General features: G+C 40.8%; 1 protein-coding gene and 1 long non-coding RNA gene across 2 annotated transcripts; both read right to left on the bottom strand.

Annotated features, from left to right (window-relative positions):
- Positions 1 to 15780: 15780 nt before the first annotated feature.
- On the bottom strand, positions 15781 to 17577 carry LOC115921707. The gene is made up of 2 exons (XR_004063057.1): positions 17520 to 17577; positions 15781 to 15972 (listed from the first exon to the last, which is right to left on the bottom strand). It is a non-coding gene; the product is annotated as an uncharacterized LOC115921707 (long non-coding RNA).
- Positions 17578 to 23020: 5443 nt separating this feature from the next.
- On the bottom strand, positions 23021 to 26740 carry LOC115921571 (E3 ubiquitin-protein ligase TRIM71-like). Its single transcript, XM_030979139.1, has 2 exons — positions 25877 to 26740; positions 23021 to 24277 (listed from the first exon to the last, which is right to left on the bottom strand). Exons 1-2 carry the CDS (start codon positions 26510 to 26512, stop codon positions 23021 to 23023), a joined length of 1893 nt encoding a protein of 630 aa, XP_030834999.1. The 5' UTR covers positions 26513 to 26740.
- Positions 26741 to 27862: the final 1122 nt, after the last annotated feature.

Genomic DNA, 27862 nt, shown 5'->3' on the forward strand with positions numbered 1-27862 from the left:
TTTATTCCTCTCTCTCTCTCTCTCTCTCTCTCTCGCTCTCTCTCTCTCTCTCTCTCTCACACACACACACACGCACACACACTCACAAACGCAGACACTTTCTTCTCTCTTTCTCCCCCCCCCCCCTCTCTCTCTCTCTCTCTCTGGATCTTTCTTTCTCTCTCTCTCTCTCTCCCCTATAAACAGCTGAATATTACCAAAGTCTGTGATAATTTATGTGCAATAATCTCTCAAAGTGTTTCTTTTATCACCTCTTTAACAATGAACATGTACCTGATTTTGTTACTTGTACTTATGAATACCTTGTCAACTATTTATGATAATAGTGATCGGGTAGACTACCCTGTCTTGCCTTGACGCAACTTTACAAACTATTACATTAAACAATTGTACTCATTGTATAAACTGAATTTGAACTTAATGTCGACCACGTAAACTCAGTCTGTTGTTTGAAAGTAGTAACAGAAATACTTGTTAATGTTAATATAGATGCAATGGTCGACTATATTATGTAAAGGAGCGTACCCAACACAACTAGAGCCTGTATAGAGCTCGGCACATTTCATTCATATCAATTTTAAATATGTCGTACGCTGTGAGAAAAGTGTATATATTCAGTGACTGTGATTTCAACCTTGGGTTTTTTTGCTATCAACGCAATACCCAACGCTATTTGCTCAGCTATTTATTCACAAGCAGTGGCGAAGCTACGAATGGATCGAATGGAACCAACATCAACAAAAAGAAGAGCGAGGGGAAAGATGAAGGGGAATTTAAAAAATAACTTGCGTTAATTAACTTCAGGAGATACTTTTTGGTTGAAGATGTTCTGCGAATATTGTACAACAGTATTATGTAAACGCAACTCTTACAACAGACGATGATAAAGAGAAAAATCACGAGTTGATTTCAGTGACGTAAGCAGCAAACGTTTCAACAATCTGATTTCTTGTAAACAGGCTCTCACTAACAGGTGCTGTCTTTAGGGAGTAGGGGTACACTAAAAAGAGACATTAAGGACTTTTAGATTTGCACGACGAGGACGTGGACTGCGACATGTGACATCATGTTAAGGCAATGTGACGTCCTGTTAAGGCACTGTCGTCACATTGCCTTAACAGGATGTCACACGAGCAGTCCACTTTCTCATCGTGCAAATATAAAAGTCCCTAATGATTAGTCTTTCATGTTCAGTGACGTAAGCAGCAAACGTTTCTACAACCTCACCAACAGATGCTGTCTTTAAGGTGGAGGTGGTATACCAAAAAGAGACATTGATTAGTCTTCCGTGTTCAAAAGAAATTTGACGTATACAAAGGAAATTCGTTTAAGAGAGTTCAATTTTAAATAATTATACTACCTGTTTGAAACAATCTTTACGATTGGAGATTAGCAAAACGACAGATACTGCCCCGAAGTACCACGTAAAAGAGGACATTGTCCATGTGTTTTTTGAATGTGAACGGAACAAAAGGTCCTTGATTATGTCGAACAGGTTGTGATGTTTGGTTTTAATATTTCTTCTTTACCTAAGATTACTCATGACAGAGAAGTGGACTTTGTAATAACTATCACATCCTGGTGTATGTACAAAATGTTAGTCTTCCTGAATAAGTATGACTTTAATGAAAAGCGTTTCTAAGTAAGGTACGTATTTAAAAGAGAAAGAACACACATACTACTCGTAAATCAGGAGCTTAGAACAGACAAAAGGTTGCCAGAAAAATTGTTAAAAACACATTAGATGGTAAGTAGCAAAATATCGTACAGGCGAGAAAATATATGTTTAGTATTGATAACATAGTATTACAATTACATTGCTTCTCATAACTTTATTTTGATGCTCGAATGGAAATTAGACCTCTCAACTGAGGCACACACACACATAATCATTCTCTTTCCAAGTGTGTACTTGAATACCAATGTTGTTACAATAGTAAAATCACAAGACGATTTATAGGCTTTCATTACTATATTTGGAAGAGTAAAGGACGGTACCTACATTTGTTTTTCACCCTCTTTCTCCATTATTATTCCGTTATCACCTTCTATTTCTCTCTATCTCTTCCCTTTCTCTGTGAACAATTAAATGACTTTCCCAGTGTCAATCAACAATACCGTGTGCATACAATAAAATAATGTACATCTAATTATAGGCTAGGTTTACAGCGCATATATATTTTGTATAACTATAGTGAATTTTCTCATTAAAAGAAAGAGAAACAACAAATGAAGATACAAAATACGAACTTTAAGACATTACAAAACAGTGTAGCAAAAGAGTATAGAGACTATGTGTGTGCACGGAAAAATGGTCACGCCATTTTACCCATAAGAATTGACTTTCTTTCTTCACCAAAAATATAAAGTAAAAAGTTACTGCATTTCCATCGAAATGCAGTTATCAGAACCCCCCCCCCCCCCCCCTTTGAAAAAAACTGATACAATTGTTAAGAACAATTGAAAGAAAATTGTCCCCAAGCTAGGTCGCTTATGTACACAATGAACTTCTTCGATGTTATCTTCTTACAAACATATCAACTGGTATGTCATTTTTGTAAACGATGGGGAAACATTGAAATGATGTTTACTCCCGATTCATCCCTGGGTTTGTCATGTATGTCTACTCGCATGACCACATTTAGGTCTAATATCCTCAACATTTCTACAATTTATCATAACTTATGATAAACATAATCCTATTTTACCCCATTCTCTTTCTATCCTTGGTTATCAAATGCAGATGAAGATACTCCAAATTCCACGTCACAAATCGATAGTCTGTATTGATTTGATTTAATTGAATCAAATTGAACTTGACTGAATTAAATTGAATTGAAATGAAATGGTAATTATTATGAAAATAAAACTGCCAAATTGGCATGAATATATTCAAAGTGAAATTACTAATTATAACGGAACTGCAGTAAAAGTTAATATAATGTATCATAATATATTATACATAAGTTAATATAATGTATCATAATATATTTTACATAAGTTAATATAATGTATCATAATATATTTTACATAAGTTAATAGAATGCTTTATAGTCAAGAAACCCTACTTCCGACTGTTAAATGAGGCCTAATTTGTTAATACATCGTTCTTCTCTACTTCATAGCAAACTAGTCTGTCATATTATAAGTCTCGGAGCATTACATTTAATAGCTTTTCAGACAGGGTGCAAAGTGAATATGAAGGAATTTTTCATGGAATATAGCACAATATTTTTTCATTTAAAGAAACAAAATGTTCACAATATAAAACACAAAATATAGGCACAAACAAAATAATTGTTGTATTACTTTGAGAATAACAACATAAGGAAAATAACACTCACAGGAACCTTATCAATGTGCTTATTAATTTTGAATTCATACATTATGATATTATCACTGAATTTCCGTAAATATCTAAGAGATACGATTACACAATGCAAGAAGTAGATGTACATTGTACGTACTGCATTTACATATTATTTCGGAAGTTATCATTCTTCAGAATAATGATAACTGTATTCGGGCAATTAAAATCTATCTAGAGAATGAGCATCTTCCTATTTGGTTATTTATCACATAATGAACATCAAAAGATAGCAACATAGGCCAATTTGAGAGTAGGTCTGGAGCAGAGAGGTATAAACAATACAAATAAGGGTGAACAGAGTGTGAAATACAGATGATTACAGTGATACTTTGATAAAATACAACTTCCTGTCACAAGCCAACGCGAGCATGTCTGGAGAGAGGGAAACCAAATTACACCAAGTATTACCAAGTGACATATTAAGTACATTGAACTCAACTCTTTCCTTCAGGTTCAGACCATTAAGGTCATAGTGCCTGATCACCACGTTACCATTTTGATAATCAACACTCGCTACATACACCTTGTCCTTCTTATCCACGGCAGCATACAGGTAGACACGATTTGGAGCTTGTACAGACTTACCAGCATTTCCAACCCTGTCATAGACCGTCACCACGCTTGGAAAGCTTATTGATCGACATGAACTCGTGACGATCAAACCCGACCTGGTAGCAGATACCTGGCTCATGTCGTTGTGTTTTGTTGGAACAGTGTGTTTGAGAGTGGATCCAGTCGGGTCATAGATATAGACTTTCTTCTCACTGTAAGCCGCGATGAGGATTTCATCTAACGGACTTTTGTTTAGTCTAAGAAAGCCATTGCCTTTCACGACGTGGACGGTTGATTTCCTGGAGCCATTGGGAGAATATTTCGTCGCTGTTTTCACGAATTGACGGTAGTGAAACAAAATTGCATTCACTCTGCGTTACGATTTTCCTCACTACCGTCACTTCGTGAAAACAAGGACGATTTGTCTATTTTGCTACGCGTCGATATGCACAATGACCTGTCTTGTTGAAACACAAGATCATAACACTCCATGTTACCTGGTATGTTTCCATACTGCTCCTGTTTACCAGTTGAAGCATTGATATCTATACCATGTTCATTCAAATATCCGATAGCCACACTATCATCAGAGTACGGGGTCATACCCCGCATCTCTCCCCGTAGACCTACACACTGAATGACTTGAGCCTCGGGATCTGATTCTGAGATGCTTCCGAGGTCAAGACGAGAATCGTTTGCAGGCTTGAACCTCTTCTCTTGTGCTTTCTTCGTAATGGCTGCCGCATAAGTGTGATCGGTAGCCTCTTTCAGCATGGTGTCCAGCTCCTCACAGAGCAAAGTATGAGCAGACAGACTGTCTGTCTCAAGACGACCCAGTCTGTCATTAGCTACCAGCAGGGGCGTACGCAGGATTTTTTCAAGGGGGGGGGTTTTAAAATCGGGCCCAAAATATTTTGCTCCCGAAAAATTTAAAATCGCGCCGGCCGAAAAGTCGCTCAGGGGGGGGGGGGGGGGGGGGGGGGGGGGGGGGGGAGTAAGCGTACATTTTTTTTTTTTTTTTTTTTTGGAGTCCAAAAAAATCGCAACGACTCAGCCAGCCGAAAAGTCGCTCAGTGGGGGGGGGGGGGGGGGGGGGGGGGGGGGGGGGGGGGGGGGGGGGGGGGGGGGGGGGGGGGGGGGGGGGGGGGGGGGGGGGGGGGGGGGGGGGGGGGGGGGGGGGGGGGGGGGGGGGGGGGGGGGGGGGGGGGGGGGGGGGGGTAGGCGTACACTTTTTTTTTTTCTTTTTGGAGTCCAAAAAAAATCGCAACGACTCAGCCAGCCGAAAAGTCGCTCAGTGGGGGGGGGGGGGGGGGGGGGAAGCGGACACTTTTTTTGGGGGGGGGGTCTCGAAATTTGAAAATTTGACATTTTTCTTCGTTGGGGGGGGGGGGGGTAAGGTCACCTTTTTTAGGTTAGCCGTGGGCATATTTTTTTTTTTTTTTTTTTTTTTTTTTTTTTTTTTTTTAAAAAATCCAAAGGGGGGGGGGGTTTCGGTTTTTTAGGGGGGTTTACACACATAAAAATACCAAAGGGGGGGTTTGAACCCCCAAAACCCCCCCCCCCTGCGTACGCCCTGGCTACCAGTGTTATTGAACTACAAATACTCTTAATCCTCTGTCGATCCTTGGATTTCAAGACGTTGAGGTCGTCCTCGAAACTCTGCTTTACTGAATTGAGTTGCTCGATGAGATTTCGATGATTTTCTTCAAGCTCTTTAGCCTTGACGCTGTAGGCTTGACTGACATCGTCCATTAGTTTCTGCACGGCAGTGTATACTTCATTGCGTTGTACTTCCACATTCTGAATGTTCTTCTCCAGTTCTGTCTTCTTAGCGGCACATCGCTGGACAAGGTCATTCACCTAAACAACACAAATAAATAGAGAAGTGAAAAGAACATTCTGTAGAATGAGATGTGCAGGTTTGAAAATTGAACACCAGATTCAGGACGCGCCTTATTTTTCAAAAAAGTTGTAACCAATACATTGTTATTCGGCTTTCTTAAAAGGGAATCCCACCTTGCAATAAGTGCATTTGTATGAAAGCAGCCAGTAATATCAGATAAACAAAATTGATATAGGCCAACTAGTAATAATTATTATTATTATTTATTATAATACTAATGATAACAATAATAGTAATAACGATTATAATAAAAGCAATATGATAAAGATAAGAATAATAATAATGATACTACTACATGTATTACCAATTATGGTGATAATGATATATAGTACGAAGTATTCTGGATAATCTGGGCACGTGCCCTTTCACCAATTAAATGGTGAACTACAAATAAGGGGAAAGTAACGAAGAGACAGAGATATTTAGAGAAACAGAAGAACAGTGAAGAAAATGAAAGAAATTGAGATGATGATACAAGGTTCCCCTTCGTATCTTCAAGGCGCACCGTAAGAGTTTTTTTTACTCTATACGGGGGGGGGGAAGCGCCTCCAAAGAATTTCCCACAAATTTAGCTATGAAATGTAGCTACGTTTACTACCGACATGATACCCCACCCCCCCCCCCCCCCCCCCCCCCCCCCCCCCCCCCCCTCCTCCGCAACAAACACCATTTCTATTTTCATACAAACGTTTCTATATATTTACAAAGAAAAGTGTTTTTAAGTACAAACAAAAAGAGCAAAAAACATTATATTCCTCTTTTTTAGTATGGGAATGTAGCTCTCTTAAACATTATGGTGTAAAGCACAGAAGCAGATTTAAGATTCAAAGTTATTATTTCCATAAGACATATGTTTAAAAGAGTTTCTATAATGCTAACGATCATATAACTAGACAGAAAATTACTATTAAGCGAGTCAGTGTAGCCACCAGACAAAAACAAAAATGCTTCTGCGAAATTGAAAATTGTAATCAAGTATTGTTTGAAGCACATGCGTTTTGAAAAGATAGCGTTTTGGAAATTTGAAACTGTATTTCAGGGTAAAAAAGCTTTTCAAGTCTGCAAAAATATCAAATACAATCGTGCTATTATCTTGCAAGCCGGATGGGGCCTTTGCCTTCTCCCCATTGATCTGTTTTTCGTACAGATCAGAAAGGGTACATCTATTAATATGTGAAGGGGCGTAGCGACCTAGAGAAATTTGTTTAAATATGGAATGGTGACACTTTGTTTTTTAGAAGCTTTTTTGCTTTGCAAAATTATTGATGTAAAAAAAATTGTCTGGCAAGGGAGGCGGGAAAAAAAGGTCCTCTCTTATTTGTAAAGATCTTCGGCATTTGCTTCTAAATATTTATTTTCAAGGGGCCCGGGGTGATCTACTGTTGCCCCGACCCATTTGATTGATAGAAGTATCTGATCCTATGCTTGTAGTGCCTATATTAAAGAAGGGGGTTTATGAACATAATAAACATCGGGTCTATCAATATTCGAGGGAGCGTAACGACCGTGTGGGGAAATGTTGATTTTAGGATGCTTATTACAATGCAAAATATTTACATTTAATTTTCCTTTTTCTACCTGCCGGTGACAACTCCCCCCCCCCCCCCCCCCCCCCCCCCCCCCCCCCCCCCCCCCCCCCCCCCCCCCCCCCCCCCCCCCCCCCCCCCCCCCCCCCCACCCCCCCCCCCCCCCCCACCCCCCCCCTCCCCCCCCCCCTCCAAGAACTATTCCATCAGCCCGTCTGTCTCCACCTCTCCCCGCTTCCGTTACCTAGGGTTCCCATGAAAACACGTTTACCTTAAGCCGTAACTCCTGCTCGAAGTCAGCCTGATTCTTGATTTTGTGAAATTGATGACGACTATCACGCACTTGAGACAGACGTGGACTTTACAATCCTCACAAAAACATATCTTTGTTCTCTTGTTTGTGGATGTAACACTTCTCGGATAGATGACTAATGCTGACCTTCCCGTTGATGATATCCTGTACGGATACAATCTCATGGGCCTCAAACATCACAGACATATTCTGATGACCCGTCAGACACCTCTCACACAAGTAGCTGTTGCAGGTTTTGCAGAATGACACAGCCTCATCTTGACGTTTGCAAGCAGTGCATTTTGGATGCATCTCCAGGACAGCATTCGCCCCTCCACATTTCGCGTGGTAATCGTCTTCCAGTGCGTTGACAGTCACATTGGTAAGGAAATCTTTGACACGGTTCGCTTAAAAACTTGGTGACCTCCCTGCAGAGAGGACAGATCATGTGATCGAGATCCTGATGGGACAGGTCATAGTTCCTGAGACATTCCGACAGAAGGTGTGTCCGCATGAAGTCAGGATGGTTGCCTCGTCAAAGATTTCAAGACATAGCGGACACGTCAAGTTCTGTGAAGAGCTTGGAGCTATATCTTCTTCAGTCTTCTCAGCCATTGGTACAAATATCAGCTTTTGTGAAGAAAGCAACTGTACGAACATGAATTGCAATTGCTCGACATTTATTTCCGCTTCAAGGCGTTAACATTTAAAATAGGCAATGTCTGCCTGTAATACCAATACACATACATGATGCAAATTGCTATGTACGAACATGAAAACTCAGGAACATAATTCTGCGAAACTCAAAACCAAAATACATGTAATATAATCCTATCTGCAATATCAAACTGTGAGAATTAATTTTTCAGAATAATCCTGAGGATCTCTGGTCACGTGATCACCAGAAAGGATAGTAGCTCCTCCCGGTAGCCCCCCAATTCATGGGGCTCTGAACGTGATCCACCAGCAGGATAGTAACTCCCGCTGATATCCCCCTCTTCTTGGGGTTCCTGTCCCCCTCATCACTCCTAAACGCGGACGCGTATCCCGGCCTGCTTGGCCAAAGATATTGGCAGTCCCGCGTGTTCAAATTACATTATATAAAATTCAAACCTCTATACCGTAACTGACTTAAACTACCATCCTTGTTCTCTGAATGAATATGTATTCTCTAACCTTGAACACATCTACAAAAACATACATATAACGATAATTACATGTATACTCGTGATCGATCTCTCCAATCACCCCAACCTCCCAACCATAAAACAACACGTCACAATGACCTGTAACTTGACACACAGGATTAAAATCTCCGTGCGGCCCAGCCTCCCAACCGTAAGACATGTGATAATGGCCTGTAATTAAACACAGGATTTGGTTCTCCATGCAGCCCAACCTCCCATCCGTAAATCATGTGAAAATGACCTGTAGATAAATACAGGATTTAACTGTCCATGCAGCCCAACCTCCCATCCGTAAATCATGTGAAAAAGTCCTGTAGATAACTACAAGATTTAACTGACCGTGCAGCCCAACCTCCCAACCTTAAAACGATGTGTGACAATGACCTGTGAACAGGATTAACTCCCCGTGCAGCCCAACCTCCCAACCTTAACAGGGTGTCACTAATAAAATGTAATAGACTCAGTTTAAGACTTCAAGACCACCAGAACCTTACTCAAAGTGTTTACACTAACATAGTGCTAAATACACATACATCCTACCCTGGGCACTTCCTGCCCGGCCCTCCAACTAACTGCATGATCAATGCTAAACAATACACAATATGCAGCATAACCTCCACGCCCAGTATCTCCATATCTGAACTTTGCCACCTTGTAATGTTAATACTATTCCTGTGCCAAAGTACCTGCCCCATACCTTTCTCCTAACCACCTAACCTTAAGGCAGGCTATAGCCAGTGCAGGCAACATAACCACTGTGACCTCTGCCCTGATATATATATCACTCCCACATAACTCCAGCTTAAATCCTTTGTGGTTCTTGACTCGGGACTAAGGCTTGAACTATGTACCAACTTATGGAGAAGGTATGACTATTTCCTATTTTCAGACATGCCCAATTAAATCCACCTTAATGTACAAGAATTTGCAACTACCTCGCTCCCCAATCTTTGGCCTTGGAGCAGAATGTGTGCATAGATCATGTCCCCTTAACAACCATAATACATCATTGTCTTTAACTGTTTCAAACATGTCTGAGTAACAAACCCCCACTAACTATTCCTCATTCGTTGTTACACAACCTCGTAACGTGTGAACCCTAAATAGTCACTTGGGAATGGGTGGGGGGGAAACAATCGACTGCCTTGAACGGAAAATGAAGCGAGAATGGCTATTCAAAGCGCGCTCATTTGCACGCATAACTTTGCCAAATTATTTCCGCACTAGAAAATGTTCACATGCACACCACATGAGTCGGATCTATACGCGCATGTTTTGATACTTCTGACCCCAAAGTTTGTTGACCTGATTCGAACTCTTGCTTCTCCCAAAAATGTGCTGATCAGTTTATGCTGATCACATTATTTTGTGAAGAAAGCAACTGTACGAACATGAATTGCAATTGCTCGACATTTATTTCCGCTTCAAGGCGTTAACATTTAAAATAGGCAATGTCTGCCTGTAATACCAATACACATACATGATGCAAATTGCTATGTACGAACATGAAAACTCAGGAACATAATTCTGCGAAACTCAAAACCAAAATACATGTAATATAATCCTATCTGCAATATCAAACTGTGAGAATTAATTTTTCAGAATAATCCTGAGGATCTCTGGTCACGTGATCACCAGAAAGGATAGTAGCTCCTCCCGGTAGCCCCCCAATTCATGGGGCTCTGAACGTGATCCACCAGCAGGATAGTAACTCCCGCTGATATCCACCTCTTCTTGGGGTTCCTGTCCCCCTCATCACTCCTAAACGCGGACGCGTATCCCGGCCTGCTTGGCCAAAGATATTGGCAGTCCCGCGTGTTCAAATTACATTATATAAAATTCAAACCTCCACCCAATACCTTTTTTTTTTTTTTTTTTTTTTTTTTTGTGATTAATTAATTAATTTATTATTTTTTTTTTTATTTTTTTTAAACTAGATTCAGCTTCTATACAGATCTCTTGAGATCTCCTACTTTCTCCCCCGGTTGCTGTAGGTATTCATCCTGACCTATTTAACCATACACTCATGATGTCATCATATGAACTATGCTCATTGCCGTTCACTTCTACACTTGTGTCATGCATTAAAGTTGGGTAACTATACATTTCATGTTGAGGTGTTAATGCATTTGCATTCTAAACTGTTTGGAGCTACTCCTGCTGCGCGAGGAAAGATAGGGGCAAAACCGGCTATTGTGATCGGACTTAAAGATCCGTCGAGCTAGCTACATTTCGTAGTCGGGAAAATTCCCCTATGGCCCACTGGTTCCTGAAATATTTAGTGCGACCAAGTCTTACTGACTCCAGTCCTTGCCAGCAGACTTAGGCTCCCTTATCACTAGACAATTATAATGTAATGCCATGTGACTTCAGATTTTCCAGATTCAGAATCAAAACATTTCCACCTCATAAGATAAACAAAGCCAAATACATTTACATTGACGAATCATACATCACCCTTTTACATGCGCACTGACTGCCTTATCCCCATAGGTAAACAAATTTGTGTCACAGTATATATCTTTTATAGATTACTTATTGAAACAAGCATGACTTGACAGTACAGAGTTATATATTCAATGTATCAGAATCTTCCACGACTGAATTACTTTTCAGTGTGTAATAGTATTTCTCATGCCTCCCGTTACCTGGCTATCATCTTATATTTTCACACCCAACCTCATGGAATAACCCAAATATAACTCAATTCAACTAATTGACTTTTGTCGCTCACTTTAGGTTTACATAGAATACTATTGACATTAGGCTGAATCTGTTCAGAGAAGGCCAGTGTCCTTGGCTGCAGATTCGAATTTATCGATGAGCATGTCCGAGCCCACATCTGAGAGATGAATTCCATCCCTATGGAACAGATTGTGCTCTTTGGTGTCTATATTGTGCACTATCATTGATGTGTTCACCATCTGGGAGATTCTCCTCTTTGCGAATTTGTTAAGTGACTTCCGCACACCATCCATTGCCTCTTGTGATGTTGGGCCTGGTCTGCTACCGTAGTAAAACAATCTTGGAAGAATACCAGACCAGGCTATGTGGGTTCCTGGCATCCTTGCTCGTAGAGTTTGAATTGCTGTATCGATTGCGATTCTGCAACGGCATGCATCTCTCTGACCCAAGTCGTTTGTTCCCAGGTGAACGATCGCCAGTGCAGGTGGTGCGTTGTAATTCAGCCTATTTGTGACCATTCGGGGGAAGTCATGGAGAGTAGCACCTCCTTGACCATGCCACTGTACTGCACCCTTCTCTGCTCCCAAGTGCAGGCGGTTCTGTGCAGTGGCTCGCTCTTTGGCCCTTCTTACGATACTGTCCCCCACTATCCAGACTCGGTTGCGTACTCGTCCTGAAATAAAATAGTTAAACTCCCGAAAGTAACATGTTCATATATTTGGGAAGAACAACATATAAAATTTTCTTGTGAGCTTTATTTTCATAATTGTAATAACTCCCTAGTACTTAGTATGGAGTAACTGTAACTTATCTTATATAGCGCAAATAAACTTCACTGCGCCACCTACCCATCTTCCTAATTTGTTCTGGTGGCACACCATTCAAGGCAGCTGTGGTAGCTGCCCCAATTCGGAAAGAGTGAGTCCCATACCGACTAACATTCGCCCCAATTTGCTGAATGTTCTTTTTCAGGACTGCACTGAACTGGTACCTTGTAAGGGGGGAGCCATTCTCATGACAGAATAGTAGACCCTCTACCTGTGGCCTTGCTTGTAAATATGATTTCATGGCCTGTACTGGGCATACCCCCTCTACCCGGTTTGCATTAATCCTCAAAGTGGTAGATTTCCCATATTGGTCTGTCTTAGAAAATCGTATTTGTAACAGTAAAGTTTCAGGAATGCCTCGGCCTAATTGTACATCTGTGATATTCAACGCCTTCCTTGTATCATCACCCTTCCCTCGGATGGTGAACTCCCCTATTCTCAGGAAACCAAAGAATGCTAGTAAGTACGCTGCCTTGAACATGATTGCTTCGTATCGTGAAAAACATACATATTATGCTAGGTTTGGCAACAGTTGTCGCATTAGCTCCCATGTGATGGGTCTTCTAGTATCTACACAACATTTGTCTCTTCTACTACCTTCTTGCATTTTCCTAATCAAAAAATGTTTTGTGGGATCTGCCCAACCATGCATGTTATGTAAATATGCTAGGGCTGCAACATGCACTGTGATTGTCGAGGGTGCTTTCCCACTGATAGAAAGTTGGGCAATAAATGCCATGACCTGTTTCACTGATGCCGGCCAAGAAGGATTCAACTGGTGATTCAACCGAAATTCCTGAAAAGAATCCACTGCCCTCTGATACACGCGCTGAGATCCTTCCCCTAGAGATTGTCCCAACAGCCTCTGTGTTTCTTTTGCTAGGTCTGTAATATTCCAGGCGGTATTAGTGAGGCCCTTTCTTCCGCCAACGGCGCCAGCTTGCGAAATCGGTACATCTGGAATCGGGAAAGGGAGTCCGCAATACCATTATCATATGTGTGTACATGAACTGCCTTAAACAAGATATTTTGCCTCAGACACACCAAGACGAACGATCTCACCAAAGCCATGATTTTTGTACACGATGATGTCTGTTTGTTTATTGCATACATCACTGACATGTTGTCTGTGTACACGACAACTTTCTTGTTCTTTAGCTCATCTCCCCATATTGACACTGCAAGTACAATAGGTACCATCTCTTTCCATGCTATGGAAGTTCCAGTGATTATTTCCCGTGAAGACCATTTCCCATTGAACCATTTGCCTCCGAAGTAGCCGCCAAAGCCTATTGCTCCACTTGCATCTGTGTAGAGGCTCATTTCTCTACTATTTACCCACCTTTCCTGTGTAATTACTGTTACGCCATTATAATACTCTATGAACTCCAGCCATGCTCTCAAGTCTAGCTGAGCACCCTCCGAAATGGACAGTGGCTTAGAACTAGTCTTCTCTCCCTTTATTAGGTCTATCAACCGGCGTAAGAATGCCCTTCCTGGTCGCACAGCCCGACTAATAAAGTTCAGTGACCCAATGACTGATTGGATCTCCTTAACTGTTACATATTTGTGTGACAACACCTTCTTAATCTTGCGCCTAACCTCAGTAAGCTTATCATGTGGAACTCGAACCTGCATTAACACAGAGTCAAGTTCTAACCCGAGAAATGTCAATCTTTTGGTAGGCCCCTCGGATTTCTCTGCCCCTAATGGAACCCCTAACTCCTCACAGATTCCTTTGAGAACTTGTACCATCTCGAGGCATGACACGCCCCCGTGCTCTATTGAACTAACACACAAAAAGTCATCAACATAGTGTATAATCCCGTTTGAGCCACTTCGCTCCCGAACACAATATTCTATGAATGTGGAAAAGGTCTCGAAATACGCTGGAGCACATCTGACCCCCATGGGCAAGCATTTGTCGAGATAATATTTCCCCTCAAATTTGACCCCTAACACCTCAAAATCTTTCGGGTGCATAGGCAACAATCGAAAGGCGGACTTAATATCCTCCTTAGCCAAGTCGGCTCCCATTCCAGCCTCGGCGACCATCTCAACCGCTGTATCAAATCTAGTATATTCAACTTTACAATGCTCATCTGCAATAAAATCATTCACAGAGTATCCAGGCGGGTATGATAAATGATTGATTAATCGATAATCCCCGGGATTTCTTTGGCACCAGGCCAATTGGGTTAGTTCTCAAATTTTTTAGTGGCCTGGACTCAAAGGGACCTATGTATCGCCCTAGCTTAATCTCCTTCCGTATCTTCTCTCGTGTAATGTCCTTGTTATTTTCTGCTGATTTTAGGTTGGGTAAGTCTACTGGCATGCGAGGGCCTGTATAATTCAAACAAAATCCTTCTGTGAAACCACTTTCCAAAAACCTGGCTGCTCGCTCATTTGGGTAGCTTTTTAACAATTGTTGTAGGCTCTTTATTTTAATGGGTGACTTCCCCAAGGATATAACCTGTCCTGTAATCTGTACATCTCTACTGTTACTGTGTATTTCACCTTCAAGCCTGTCCTGATTTCTATTTTTTGTGTGTTCTATCTGTCTCCTAGGAATTGCCTTTTCCTTACTGAGCTTTGGGTTTGGGGGCTTTTGAGTTGGATTGATTGTTTGGGCAGAAAACCTTGCCGTGGCCACTTGCTCCACACAGGGAACACTTGTGCGCGTACCTACAATCTTTCCGGCTACAAGCCCCTGACCTGAAGTTGAATTCGTGACAGATTCCACTGCGAAAATTGGGTGACCTGGGGGGCACAAACCTACCCTTGCCCTGTGTTTGGCTAGTGCTAGGGTTATATGTTCGCTTCCATTCCCTCCTGTTGGACCATGGGGCCGATCGCCCGAGTGGACGGTCTTGGCCACGAACTCCCCGAGGAGGTCCCCCTCCCACTACATGAAGGAGCCACAATTCTCCATCTATACCTGCCCAAGATCCACCTTCCTTGTGGTAGCGGTGACGAAATTCGATATCATAATCTCTCCACCCATACCCATAATAGCGCGAAGCAGCAGATCGAATAAGGTGGCAGTATTTCAGTAAGTCTTGTGCGCAATTCAAATTTGCTTCCAAAACAATGCTAGCATACACAAGAAATGCATTAGTCCACAACTCTATGGTTGCAATCTTATTCTTGGATGTCGCGCTGACAGGTTTCAATACCAATCTCCCGTCTTCCTGAGTCATTGCCAAATTCGTCCTTTGTTCGTCTCTAGCTTCCCCCTGTGTGTGTGCTGACACCTCTTGGGCATTCACTAACACATTAAAATCCACATACTCGCCTTTCCATATTTTCTCCCTAATGTTATTGGGAATGGCCGAGCCTAGATCTAGTCTATCTCCAACTGGCCGTAGTGGGGATTGGGGCGGGGAGTCATTTACTGCGAACCCGGACCTATGCTCGGTATGTGGTACCGATGAATTACCGATACCTGTGTAGCTAGGTCTGCTGTTATTATCATACTGACTTCCGATTGGCCTAGATCTATATTGAATGCCTCTTGAGACATGCCCTTGATTCCCCGACTCCCAGTCAACATGGGGCACGATTGTAGGGAACGAAGTTAAAAGTGGGTTCGCCCCTGTTATGTGACTATTGTCTGCCCCTCTGTGTGGCCTGGGGTAGGGAGGCCAATGCCCAAATCTAACTTTTTAATTACTAATTTGTTTATACTAAAACTAAGATTAAAAGAAAGCATTTACTTTCACTAAGAAAATCCACCCATCTGCCGACTCCATAGGTTCCATCAAATAGGAGATATCCAGCTGGTTTGTAGCCATTTCCTTCTACGCCTTTCCGTACGTAAGAGCCTTGAAACAATTATATTTCATGTCGCAAAGTTACGTTCATAATTAGACAGGCCCGAGGGACAAAGTTCATGATGAAGTTTAAAACTTCGCGCGAAAGTGCAATCACTCAACAGCGGCTAGCCTTGAATCGGTCGCACACGTACACACCTTCTTCTTCTTAGTTGATCCCTCCACCGACACAGGCAAGCCCCGATGCAGGCTGAAGACTGAAGTCCAGCCATCAATGTGCGAACGATTACATCTTCTACTACTACGAGCCGAAGACGATGGTTCAAAAAAGGAAAGAAATATATATAATTCATTGATATTTACCTTAGATGTGTATTCCAATAATTTGATTTCCTCATGAGTATTCCTTATTATCAACGATCGAGAAGTTACGAGGTCCAATTAAAATCCATCTTGCAGCGAACACAATCATAGCCACATCCATGCATGCAACGTACGTGTACTAATATTTCTCTCACTCTCTCTCTCTCCCTTTCGCTATACGTAACATACACACTCACTAACCATGTATCATACAACACACACCTTCAAATCATGGCTTTCATTTCAATTCTCAATTGGAGTATAGACTGCTCACGTAGACTTTTTTTTTTACTGAAATATCTTTTTTAACACTTCTCATTCATTACTGCACGACACTCGTATCTAGTGCTGTGAGAATAAGGTACTAGGGTCTATAAATAAGACTACGCTTTGCGCACGATCTGACCGGAGCTCAGATTATGTCGCAATACCCTTTATTTTTGGCGCGAACAATGACGTCACTGTTCACTGTTTTCCTTCTCATTTTGAGATGGATGTAGCTATAGGGCTCAAACCAACGCAAGATTGACAGAAACATCGTACTCTATCTACTTTCGAATGTTCAGTTTGTAAAAATCTGTATTTAAAAAGATATTATCTTTTTTCTTTATATTTTCTAGTTGTTAGAAGTGGCAATTGTGAACATCTGAAATGTTGATCTCTATCAAAAGTTCTTTACTCAAAACGGATCCCATATTTTTAGGGTCTACCTTCTGCCAATGAGAAGGTTTTTAGTGAGCAAACCTCTACGCCCTCTAGGATTTTCTTAGTCGGTGGTGCGAGTGCGTCAAGGTCGTCTGCAACCACAATTATTGGATTAAAAAACGTCAAAATCTGCAAGATTGTCAACAAATGGTGAAAGACTGTTACAGATCCGTGATTATAGGTATGTTGTGAAATGTATAATTGTATTTTCTTTTCATATTTTCTTCAATTTTTATTTTTACATCATTTTTTTCCCTTTGCTAATTTTTTGAAGTGGGCGACGAGCGCACAAATCGTAGGTGTAGAAGCCTTACGCCCGGGCATTGGCCTCCCTACCTGGGGCTTGTCGTACCGACCCCAGCACTAATTGCTGTGCAATTAGCCATAGATCTGTGTGTGTGTGTGTGTGTGTGTGTGTGTGTAATTGGGTTTTTACAGACGTGTATCAATCAGATATGATTATTTACGTCTGGGGACCGACCTTTAACGTCACCATCCGAAAGACGTGACTCAGTTTCGAACCTGCGTCCTCTGCTGAATCAGTTTGTAACTTCCACTGTTAGCTGGATTACAGGCGCACGCCACAACGCCATAGATCTAACTTCGGTTGAAGTAGCATTAGTACCAGTGGGTAGATCAAGATCTAGATCTATCCGTACCTCACCTGTTGACTGTAGGGCGCTTTAGTAACGAGACGGTACGCACAGGAGACGATAATGCGAGCGAAAAAAACAAACTGCGCATGCGCGATTCTGAATTATCTCCGTCCCGTCGATTTTCGGAACGGTACTCGGCCAACATAGCGTTCGTTTCCTAAACACGACGTAAGAGAGAGAGCTGACAAATAATTTGTATCTAGATCTAACAATGCAGGGCCCTACTGAAGATAAAAACAGGGAATCTACTAGTGTTTCCAATGTCTGTTCGGTATCTATACCTCAATCTACAATAAATTGATGGTTTGGCCGTTTAGGCCTACTTTGGGGGCCCTTTTTCATCGTTATGCATGACGTGCCTGCACGCTGCGCACTACAGCCCACCGCCGGGTCTATTGCCCCGGCGCTCCGGCCAAGCCTCGAGGCCCAAGAGCACTAGCACCAAAATGCAGCAGGTGTGCAGTTCAGCGCGGCTTTGCGTCCCCGTCGCCTTTAGCAGAAGGCGAAAGCGCTTAAACATCACGACGGTAACAAGAGTGCGAGACCCGTCACAGTTGGTTAAACACTCCGTCTCCTGTGCGTACCGTCTCGTTACTAAAGCGCCCTTGTAACTGCAACTGTGATCCCGGCTGTGATGGTTGGGTATTCAGGGCTGCTGCTGGTGGTGGTGGGGTGCTCGACATTGCTGGTGGGATGCCTGCTGCCGGTAATGCCGGGATCGCTTCAGGTAGGCCTACTCCGCTGTCTACTGTTAGCGGCCGAGACTGCACTGCCCGTGCCCTCTCTGTGCTGCTTGCCTGACGACTGCGCCTCGCCCGTCCGTTGATGCTTGTGGCTGAGCAACTGCTGGCCGGAGTTTGCGCTGAATTGTTAGTTTTCTTGCTAATTGAGCTGGCTCTAGTGCCCTTCCGACTCTTTGCAGCTGTTCTCTGTCTTTTCTGCTGGGCAGTAGCACCGCCATTGGCGCACTCATTGGTCTTTCTCTTTCCCATTTTTTTATTTTTTGCAGCTCTGAAACAATCGACTGCCTTGAACGGAAAATGAAGCGAGAATGGCTATTCAAAGCGCGCTCATTTGCACGCATAACTTTGCCAAATTATTTCCGCACTAGAAAATGTTCACATGCACACCACATGACCCCAAAGTTTGTTGACCTGATTCGAACTCTTGCTTCTCCCAAAAATGTGCTGATCAGTTTATGCTGATCACATTATTTCTGGCAAATGTACAAATGTTCAACAGTCAGTTCATGCAAGCTCAAACAATAATATACAGTGACGTAGTAGGTTGTAGGCCCTACCAATATCCTGAGTCCAAGTTTTCAGGTTGAATGATAATATGCGTCGAAATAGGTGCGCCCATCAAAAGTATTAATTCTCTATCCAAGTGTGTATACAAATAAGGTTAAAATGGTAAAATCACACCTGAGTAGATCATCTGTTCATATTATGCAGTTTGTGCATCCTATAAATAGCAGTTGGTTTTCCCACAGAGAGCGCACAGGATATAGCACCTTTGAACTTAATGGCGGTATATAGTATGTATTCATCGTTTTAGTCTATAGCGGGCGACTTTGTTCGGCTGTCAGTGGTGGATATGATTATTATGCTAGAAATCCACCGTAGTAGAATTCTAGATAATAAAAGTCAAACGTTTTATTTGCTTGCATTACTATCATTAGGGAATTTTCGATTTGCGTGGACGTGGACATGTGACTTCCTTTAAAGTCACGTGTGACGTCCTTTTAAGGCACTGGCAGTGCCTTAAAACGATGTCACACGTTGCAGTCCACGTTCTCGTCGTGCAAATCGAAAAGTCCCTATTGGTAGGGAAAAAGGACGGTAACTACACTTGCTTTCCACCCCTTCTTCCTCCACTATTCTTCCTTTATCTCCTTCCATATCTCTCTTTTTCTTTCTCTGTCAACAAATCATATTCTTGTGAATGGATTGCTTCGAGGCTATGATTTTTTCTTCAATGTACAATTTGCTTGAAAAAAATATTTTACCGTTTCTACTCTTATACAAAATCTCATGATTTAGATATATTATAACCATGATAATGTGAATCATTTCTGTCTCAAGAGCTGATAACATGAAAACTCATATCAAATTTAACATGTCACTATATCATAGCGATACTGCACATGGAATGTGATTTATTTGAAATAATCATGCTTGGACCCTGCAACAATGGATCCATGAAATAAAGAAATGATTTTCTCTCATCGCAATTCTGTCTGATTTAAGCTTCTAACTTTCTTTGATTATTCCTCTCTCTCGCTCTGTCTCACTCTCTCTCTCTCTCACGCACACACTTTCATCTTTCGATCTCTATCTCTGACTCTTTCTTTCTCTCTCTCTCTCTCTCTCTCTCCCTATAAACAACTGAATATTATCAAAGTCTGTGAGAATGTATGTGCAAGAATCCTTAAAAGTGTTTTTTTTGTAAACACCTCATTAACAATGAACATGTACCTGTAGATACTTGTACTTATGAATACCTTGTCAACTATTTATGTTAGTGGTGTCGGGTCGGGTAGACCCTATTTTGCCTTGATTAAACTTTACAAACTATTACATTAAACATGTCCTCATTGACATAACTGAATTTGAACTTTATGTCGACCACATATACTCAGTCTGTTGTTTGAAAGTAGTAACAGAAATACTTATCCAGGGGATTGTAGCATCTGTCAATATAAATATAATGGAAACGGAGCGTATTTTGATGCTCGAATGGAAATTAGACATCTCAATAATTTTGAGGCCCACACACACACACACAAACATTCTGTTTCCAAATGTTTACTTGAATACCAAGGTGGTTACAATGGTAAAATCACTCTCGAGTAGATCGTCTGCCGATATCACTATGAACATGACGGACAATGAAAGAGGACAAAATATACAGTTCCTCATTCTAACCTCAACAATTGTTGTGGTAGACAAAGGAACATCCCTTCACTGCTATTATTTAAAAATGTGTAGAACAGGTGAATATGCATGTGACACCTGTTCTACACATTTTTACATAATAGCAGTGAAGGGATGTTCCTTTGTCTACCACAGCAATTGTTGAGGGTAGAATGAGGAACTGTAAATGTTGTCCTCTTTCTTTGTCCGTCATGTTCATAGTGTATCATGCAGTTTGTGCATCCTATGAATAGAAGTGGGTTTTTCCACAGAGCGATTAAACATGCACCTTTGAGCTAGTTGGCGGTATGTTTTTTCAATTATCTAGAGAGGGCGACTTATTTCGGATATCAGTGGTGGATTATGTTGGAGATCCACTTTAGTAGAATCCTGGATAATAGAGCTAGTCGTTATATTTGCTTTCATTACTATATTTGGAAGAGTTAAAGACAACAACTACCCTTGTTTTCACCCCCTCTTTCTCCACTATTCTTCCGTTATTTCCTTCTATTTCTCTCTTTCTCTTCCTCTTTCTCTGTCAACAATTTAAGGGCTATTCCAGTGTCAAACAACAATACCATGTGCATACAACAAAATAATGTACATGTAATTATAGGCTAGGTTTACAGCGTATACATACTTTTCATAACTATTTTCAAATTTAAAAAAAAAGAAACAAAAGAGGAAAGTATAAAATACGAACTTTGAGACATTTTATTAAGGTACTTTACAAAACTGTGTACAAAAACAGTATAGAGACCATGTGTGTGTATTGAAATAGTAGCCCCATTTTACAAAAAAGAATTGACTTACTTTATTCACCAAAAACATAAGGTAACTGCATTTTCCATCGAGATACGGTTATCAGAACCCCCCCCCCCCCTTAACAAAAAAAAACAAAAAAACGAATATAAGGTGTTTTTTTTTAATAACAATAGAAAGAAAAATGTCCACAAGCTTCATGTAGGTCGCTTAACACAAAAGGAATTCTTCGATGTTATCTTCTTACAAACAAATCAACTGGTATGTCATTTTTTAATGACTCTGTTGGGAAACATTGAATTGATGTTTTCTCCAGATTCATCCCTACCTTTGCCGCGCATGTCTACTAGCGTGACCAGAGGTAGGTTTAATATCCTCATCATTTCTACAGTTTATCATATGATAAACATAATCCTATCTCACCCCCATTCTCTCTCTCTCTACCGTTATAAAATGCAGATGAAGATATTCCAAATTCCACGTCACAAATCGATAGTCTGTATAGATTTCATTGAAATGATTCGAATTTAACTTGACTGAATTAAATTGAATTGAAAGGGTAATTATTATGAAAAAGATCGCCAACTGCTGGATTTACATGAAATATGTTCAAAATTAAATTACTAATTATAACAGAACTGCAGTAAACGTTGACATAATGTATCATACTATGAATTACTTAGGACGTTTAGTCAAGAAACAAATCTTCTGACAGTTAAACGAGGCCCTTTTTTAATACGCCGTTCTTTCTACATCGTAGCAAATTATCAGCCCCAGAGCATTAAATTTAATAGCTTTTCAAACAGGGTGCAGAGTGAATATGAAGGAATCTTTCATGAAATATAGCACCATAGCCAAGTAAGATTTTTTTCTATTGATTTGATTTATTAGTCAAGTTAAATGTAACATAAATACGAAGAGTCAAATGATATTATAAAATGAAAACAAAATAATACTATCAATAACTTTTCAGGATGAAATGTGACAGCTTAAAAGCTTCTTTACAATGGGCTCCCATTAACAAAGTGAGCATCATTTATTTCGTCATCTAAAGATACAAAATAATCATAATATAAATCAAAAGATATAAGCACAAACAAAATAATTTGTTTAATACTTTGAGAATAACAACATAAGGAAAATAACACCAACAAGAGGCCAATCAATTTGCTTATCAATTTCGAAGTAATACATTATGATATCATCACTGACTTTCAGTAAATATCTATGAGATACGATTACACAATGCAAGAAATAGATGTATATTTTATGTACTGCATTTACTTATTATTTCGAGAGAGGGAAATTATCATTCTACAGTATAATGACAACTTACTGTATTCAGGCAATTAAAATCTATCTAGAGAATGGGCATCTTCTCATTTATTTATTTATCACATTATAAACAACAGAATATGAAACATAGGCCCATGTGAGATAAGGTCTGGAGCAGAGAGGTATACACACTACAAATTAGGGTGAACAGAGTGTGAGATACAAAGGATTACAGTGATACTTTGATAAAATATAACTTCTTGTCACAAGCAAACGCGAGCATGTCTGGAGAGAGGGAAACCAAGTAACACCAACTATCTCCAAGCGTCAGGGTAAGTACATTGAACTCAACTCTTTCCTTCAGGTTCAGACCATCAAGGTCATAGAGCCTGATCACCACGTTACCTTTCCTTCGATCAACACTCGCTACATACACCCTGTCCTGCTCATCCAGGGCAGCATACAGGTAGACATCCTCTGGAGCTTGTAGAGACTTACCAGCATTCCCATCCCTGTCATAGACCGTCACCACGCTTGGATTGATGTAATTACATGAACTCGTGACGATCAAACCCGACCTGGTAGCAGATACCTGCCTCGTTTCGTTGTGTTTTGTTTGAACAGTGTGCGTGAGAGTGGATCCAGTCGGGTCATAGATATAGACTTTCTTGTCATAGTTAGCGATGAGGATTTCTTCTAATGGACTTTTGTTTAGTGTGAGATAGCCAATGCTTTCCGCGTGGACGGTTGATTTCCTGGAGCCATTGGGAGAATATATGTCTATTTTGATACGCGTCGATACGCAGAACGACCTGTCTTGTTGAAACACAAGATCATAACATTCCATGTTGCTTGGTATGTTCGCATACTGCTCCTGCTTACCAGCTGAATCAAGGATATCTATACCATGTTTATTCAAATATCCGATAGCCACACTATCATCAGAGTACGGGGTCATACCCCGCATCTTTCCCCGTAGATCTACACACTGAATAACTTGAACCTTGGGATCGGATCCTGAGATGCTCCCGAGGTCAAGACGAGTATTACCTGCAGGATTGAACCTCTTCTCCTGTGCTTTCTTTGTAATGGCTGCCGCAGAAGTGTGATCAGTAGCCTCCTTCAGCATGGCATCCAGCTCCTCACAGAGCAAGGTATGAGCAGACAGACTGTCCGTCTCAAGACGACCCAGTCTGTCATTAGCTACCAGTGTTATTGAACTGTAAATACTCTTGATCCTCTGTCGATCCTTGGATTTCAAGACGTTGAGGTCGTCCTCGAAACTCTGCTTTACTGCATTGAGTTGCTCGATGAGATTTCGATGATTTTCTTCAAGCTCTTTAGCCTTGATGCTGTAGGCTTGACTGACATCGTCCAGTAGTTTCTGCACGGCAGAGTATACTTCATGGCGTTGTACTTCCACATTCTGAATGTTCTTCTCCAGTTCTGATTTCTTAGTGGCACATCGCTGGACAAGGTCGTTCACCTAAACAAAGCAAATAATAGAGAAGTGGAAAGAACATTCGATGTATGCCAATTACGTGGAGCCGGTTTGAAATCAAACACCAGATTTTGGACGCACCTTGTGTTTCACTAACCAAGACCCACCCCCTACATCATATACAGTGCGTCCCAGAAAAAAACGAAACCAATAATTATCGATGTTTTATCATAATTTAATCGCAATTATAATTCTCGGTTTCATTTTTTCTGGGACGCACTGTATATGACATGAGGACCGAGGAAAATACTTCGGCTATTAAAGAAAGGGAATCCGACCCTTGCAATAACTTCATTTGTATGAAAGCAGTAAGATCAGATAAACAAAATGGATAAAGGCCAAATAGTAAAATAATATTAATAAATATTATAATTATAATACTAATGATAACAATAATAGTAATAACAATTATAATGACACTACTACATCTATTACCAATTATGGCGATGATGATATATAGTACTCTAGTATTCTAGATAATCTGGGCACGTGTCCCTTCACCCATCAAATGGTAAACTACAAATAAGGGGGAAATAACGAAGAGACAGAGAGATATAAATAAACAGCAAAACAGGGAGAAAAGAAAGAAACGGAGATGACGATACCAGAATTAGTTAGCTTTTTCAATGTTGATCTCAGTGATCTTTCGAATTCGCTCGAAATTGAGTGATCGCATCGTTAAATCGAATGCAATTCTGATGAAATTGGGCGGGAAAACAAATATATATATATACATATATATATATATATATATATATATATATATAGCGAATCAGTGAAGAGACCCAGCTAAAAAAAAAAAATGCCTGTGTGAAATTAAAAAGTGTAATCAAGTATAGTTTTAAACACATCAGAAAATCCCAGCCTGCTTAAAAATAATAGTTTGCATATAAGAGACCATGCGCGAGCAGCATAAAGAGCTCAGTGTCTTCTCAGAGAGGTGGCGAAATTGTTGTCTTGCCCCCTTTACTAGAGACAAGCTTTGAACTTCACACCCTACCCGCTTCAAACGCATGTGCAGTAGACAGGGTTTGTACAATGATAAGAAACATTCCAATTATAACAATGCGAGGAAGTCTAGCGACCGAGAGGAAAGAGGTAGCGTTTTGGGAAATTTGAAACCGTACTTACTGAAAAGCTTTTAAAGTCTGTTATGATATCATATACAATCGTAATATTATCTTGCGGGCCTGGCCGGGCGGGGCCTTTGCCATCTCCCCACTGATCTGTATTCCGTACATATATTAATGTGCGAGAGAGCGTAGCGACAGAGAGAACTTTTTTGTTTAATATGGAATGGTGACACTTTGTTTAAAAGCTCTTTTACTATGCAAAATTATTGATGTAAAAAAAAAATTGTCTGGCAAGGGAGGCGGGGAAAAAAGGTCCTCTCTTATTTGTAAAGATCTTTGGCATTGTAAGGGGGAGGGGGCAGAAACGATTCCCCCCCCCCCCCCCCAATAGAGAGAATGATATGCCCCTGGCTTTTTCTGCCCCTTGGAGACAGGTTTTCTACAGTAAAGACAGGAGTGCACTTTCTGTATTTTCCGGCGACTACGGTACCTTTAATGAAAGCACGTTTACCTTAAGCCGTAACTCCTGCTCGAAGTCAGCCTGATTCTTGATTTTGTGAAATTGATGACCGACTATCACGCACTTGAGACAGACGTGGACCTTACAATCCTCACAAAACATATCTTTGTTCTCTTGTTTGTGGATGTAGCACTTCTCGGATAGATGACCAATGCTGACCTTCCCGTTGATGATATCCTGTACGGATACAATCTCATGGGCCTCAAACATCACAGACAAATTCTGATGACTCGTCAGACACTGTCCACAAAAGTAGCTGTTGCAGGATTTGCAGAATGATACAGCCTCTTCTAGACGTTTGCAAGCAGTGCATTTTGGATGCATCTCAAGGACAGCATTCACCCCTCCACATTTCGCGTGGTAATCGTCTACCAGTGCGTTGACAGTCACATTGGTGAGGAAATCTTCAACACGGTTCGCAGACAACTTGGTGACCTCCCTGCAGAGAGGACAGATCATGTGATCGAGATCCTGATGGGACAGGTCATAGATCTCGAGACATTTCCGACAGAAGGTGTGTCCGCATGAAGTCAGGATGATTGCCTTGTCGAAGATATCAAGACATAGCGGACACGTCAGGTTCTGTGAAGAGCTCGGAGCTTTATCTTCTTCAGTCTTCTCAGCCATTGGTACAAATATCAGCTTTCTGGCAAATGTACAATCGTCAACAGTCAGTTCATGCAAGCTCAAACAATATACAGTGACGTATATGTACGAATATCCTGAGTCCAAGTTTTCACGTTGAATAATAATATGCGTCGAAAGAGGTGCGCCTATCTATGATCAAAAGTATTAATTCTCTATCCAAGTGTGTACATAAATAATGTTACAATGGTAAAATCACACTTGAGTAGATCGTCTGTTCATATAATGTAGTTTGTGCATCCTATACATAGCAGTGGGTTTTCCCACAGATAGCGCGCAGGATATAAGCACCTTTGAACCTAATGGCGGTATATACGTATTCATTGTTTTAGTCTATAGAGGGCGACTTCTTTAGGCTTTCAGTGGTGGATATAATTATTATGCTGGAGGTCTACTTTAGTAGAATCCTGGATAATAAAGCCAGACGTTTTATTTGCTTTCATTACTAGCGTTTGAAGGGAAAGGGACGGTAACTACACATGCTTTCCACCCCTTCTTCCTTTACTATTCTTCCTTTATCTTCTTCCATTTCTCATTTTCTCTGTCAACAACAATATTCTTGTGAATGGATTGCTTCGAGGCTATGATTTTCTCTTCAATATACAATTTGCTTGAAAAAAATATTTTACCGTTTCTACTCTTAGACAAAATCTCATGATTTAGATATATTATAACCATGATAATGTGAATCATTTCTGTCTCAAGAGCTGATAACGTGAAAAATCATATCAAAATGAATATTTCACTATCATTGCACATGGAATGTGATTTACATGAAATAATGATGCTCGGACCCTACAACAATGGATCCATGAAATAAATACATTGTTTTCTCTCATCACCATTCTGTCTGATTTAAGCTTCTAAGTTTCTCTAATTATTCCTCTCTCTCTCGCTCTGTCTCACTCTCTCTCTCTCTCTCTCTCTCACGCACACACTTTCATCTTTCTATCTCTATCTCTGACTCTTTCTTTCTCTCTCTCTCTCTTTCTCTCTCCCTATAAACAACTGAATATTATCAAAGTCTGTGAGAATGTATGTGCAAGAATCCTTAAAATTGTTTTTTTTTAAACACCTCATTTACAATGAACAAGTACCTGTAGATACTTGTACTTATGAATACCTTGTCAACTATTTATGTTAGTGGTGTCGGGTCGGGTAGACCCTATTTTGCCTTGATTAAATTTTACAAACTATTACATTATACATGTCCTCGTTGAATAAACTGAATTTGAACTTTATATCGACCACATAATACTCAGTCTGTTGGGTGAAAGTAGGAACAGAAATACTTATCCAGGGGATTAAAGCACCAGTCAATATAGATACAAT

The sequence above is a fragment of the Strongylocentrotus purpuratus genome, unplaced genomic scaffold (assembly GCF_000002235.5).
Source record: "Strongylocentrotus purpuratus isolate Spur 01 unplaced genomic scaffold, Spur_5.0 spur5_scaffold_10, whole genome shotgun sequence".
Lineage (NCBI taxonomy): Eukaryota > Metazoa > Echinodermata > Echinoidea > Camarodonta > Strongylocentrotidae > Strongylocentrotus > Strongylocentrotus purpuratus.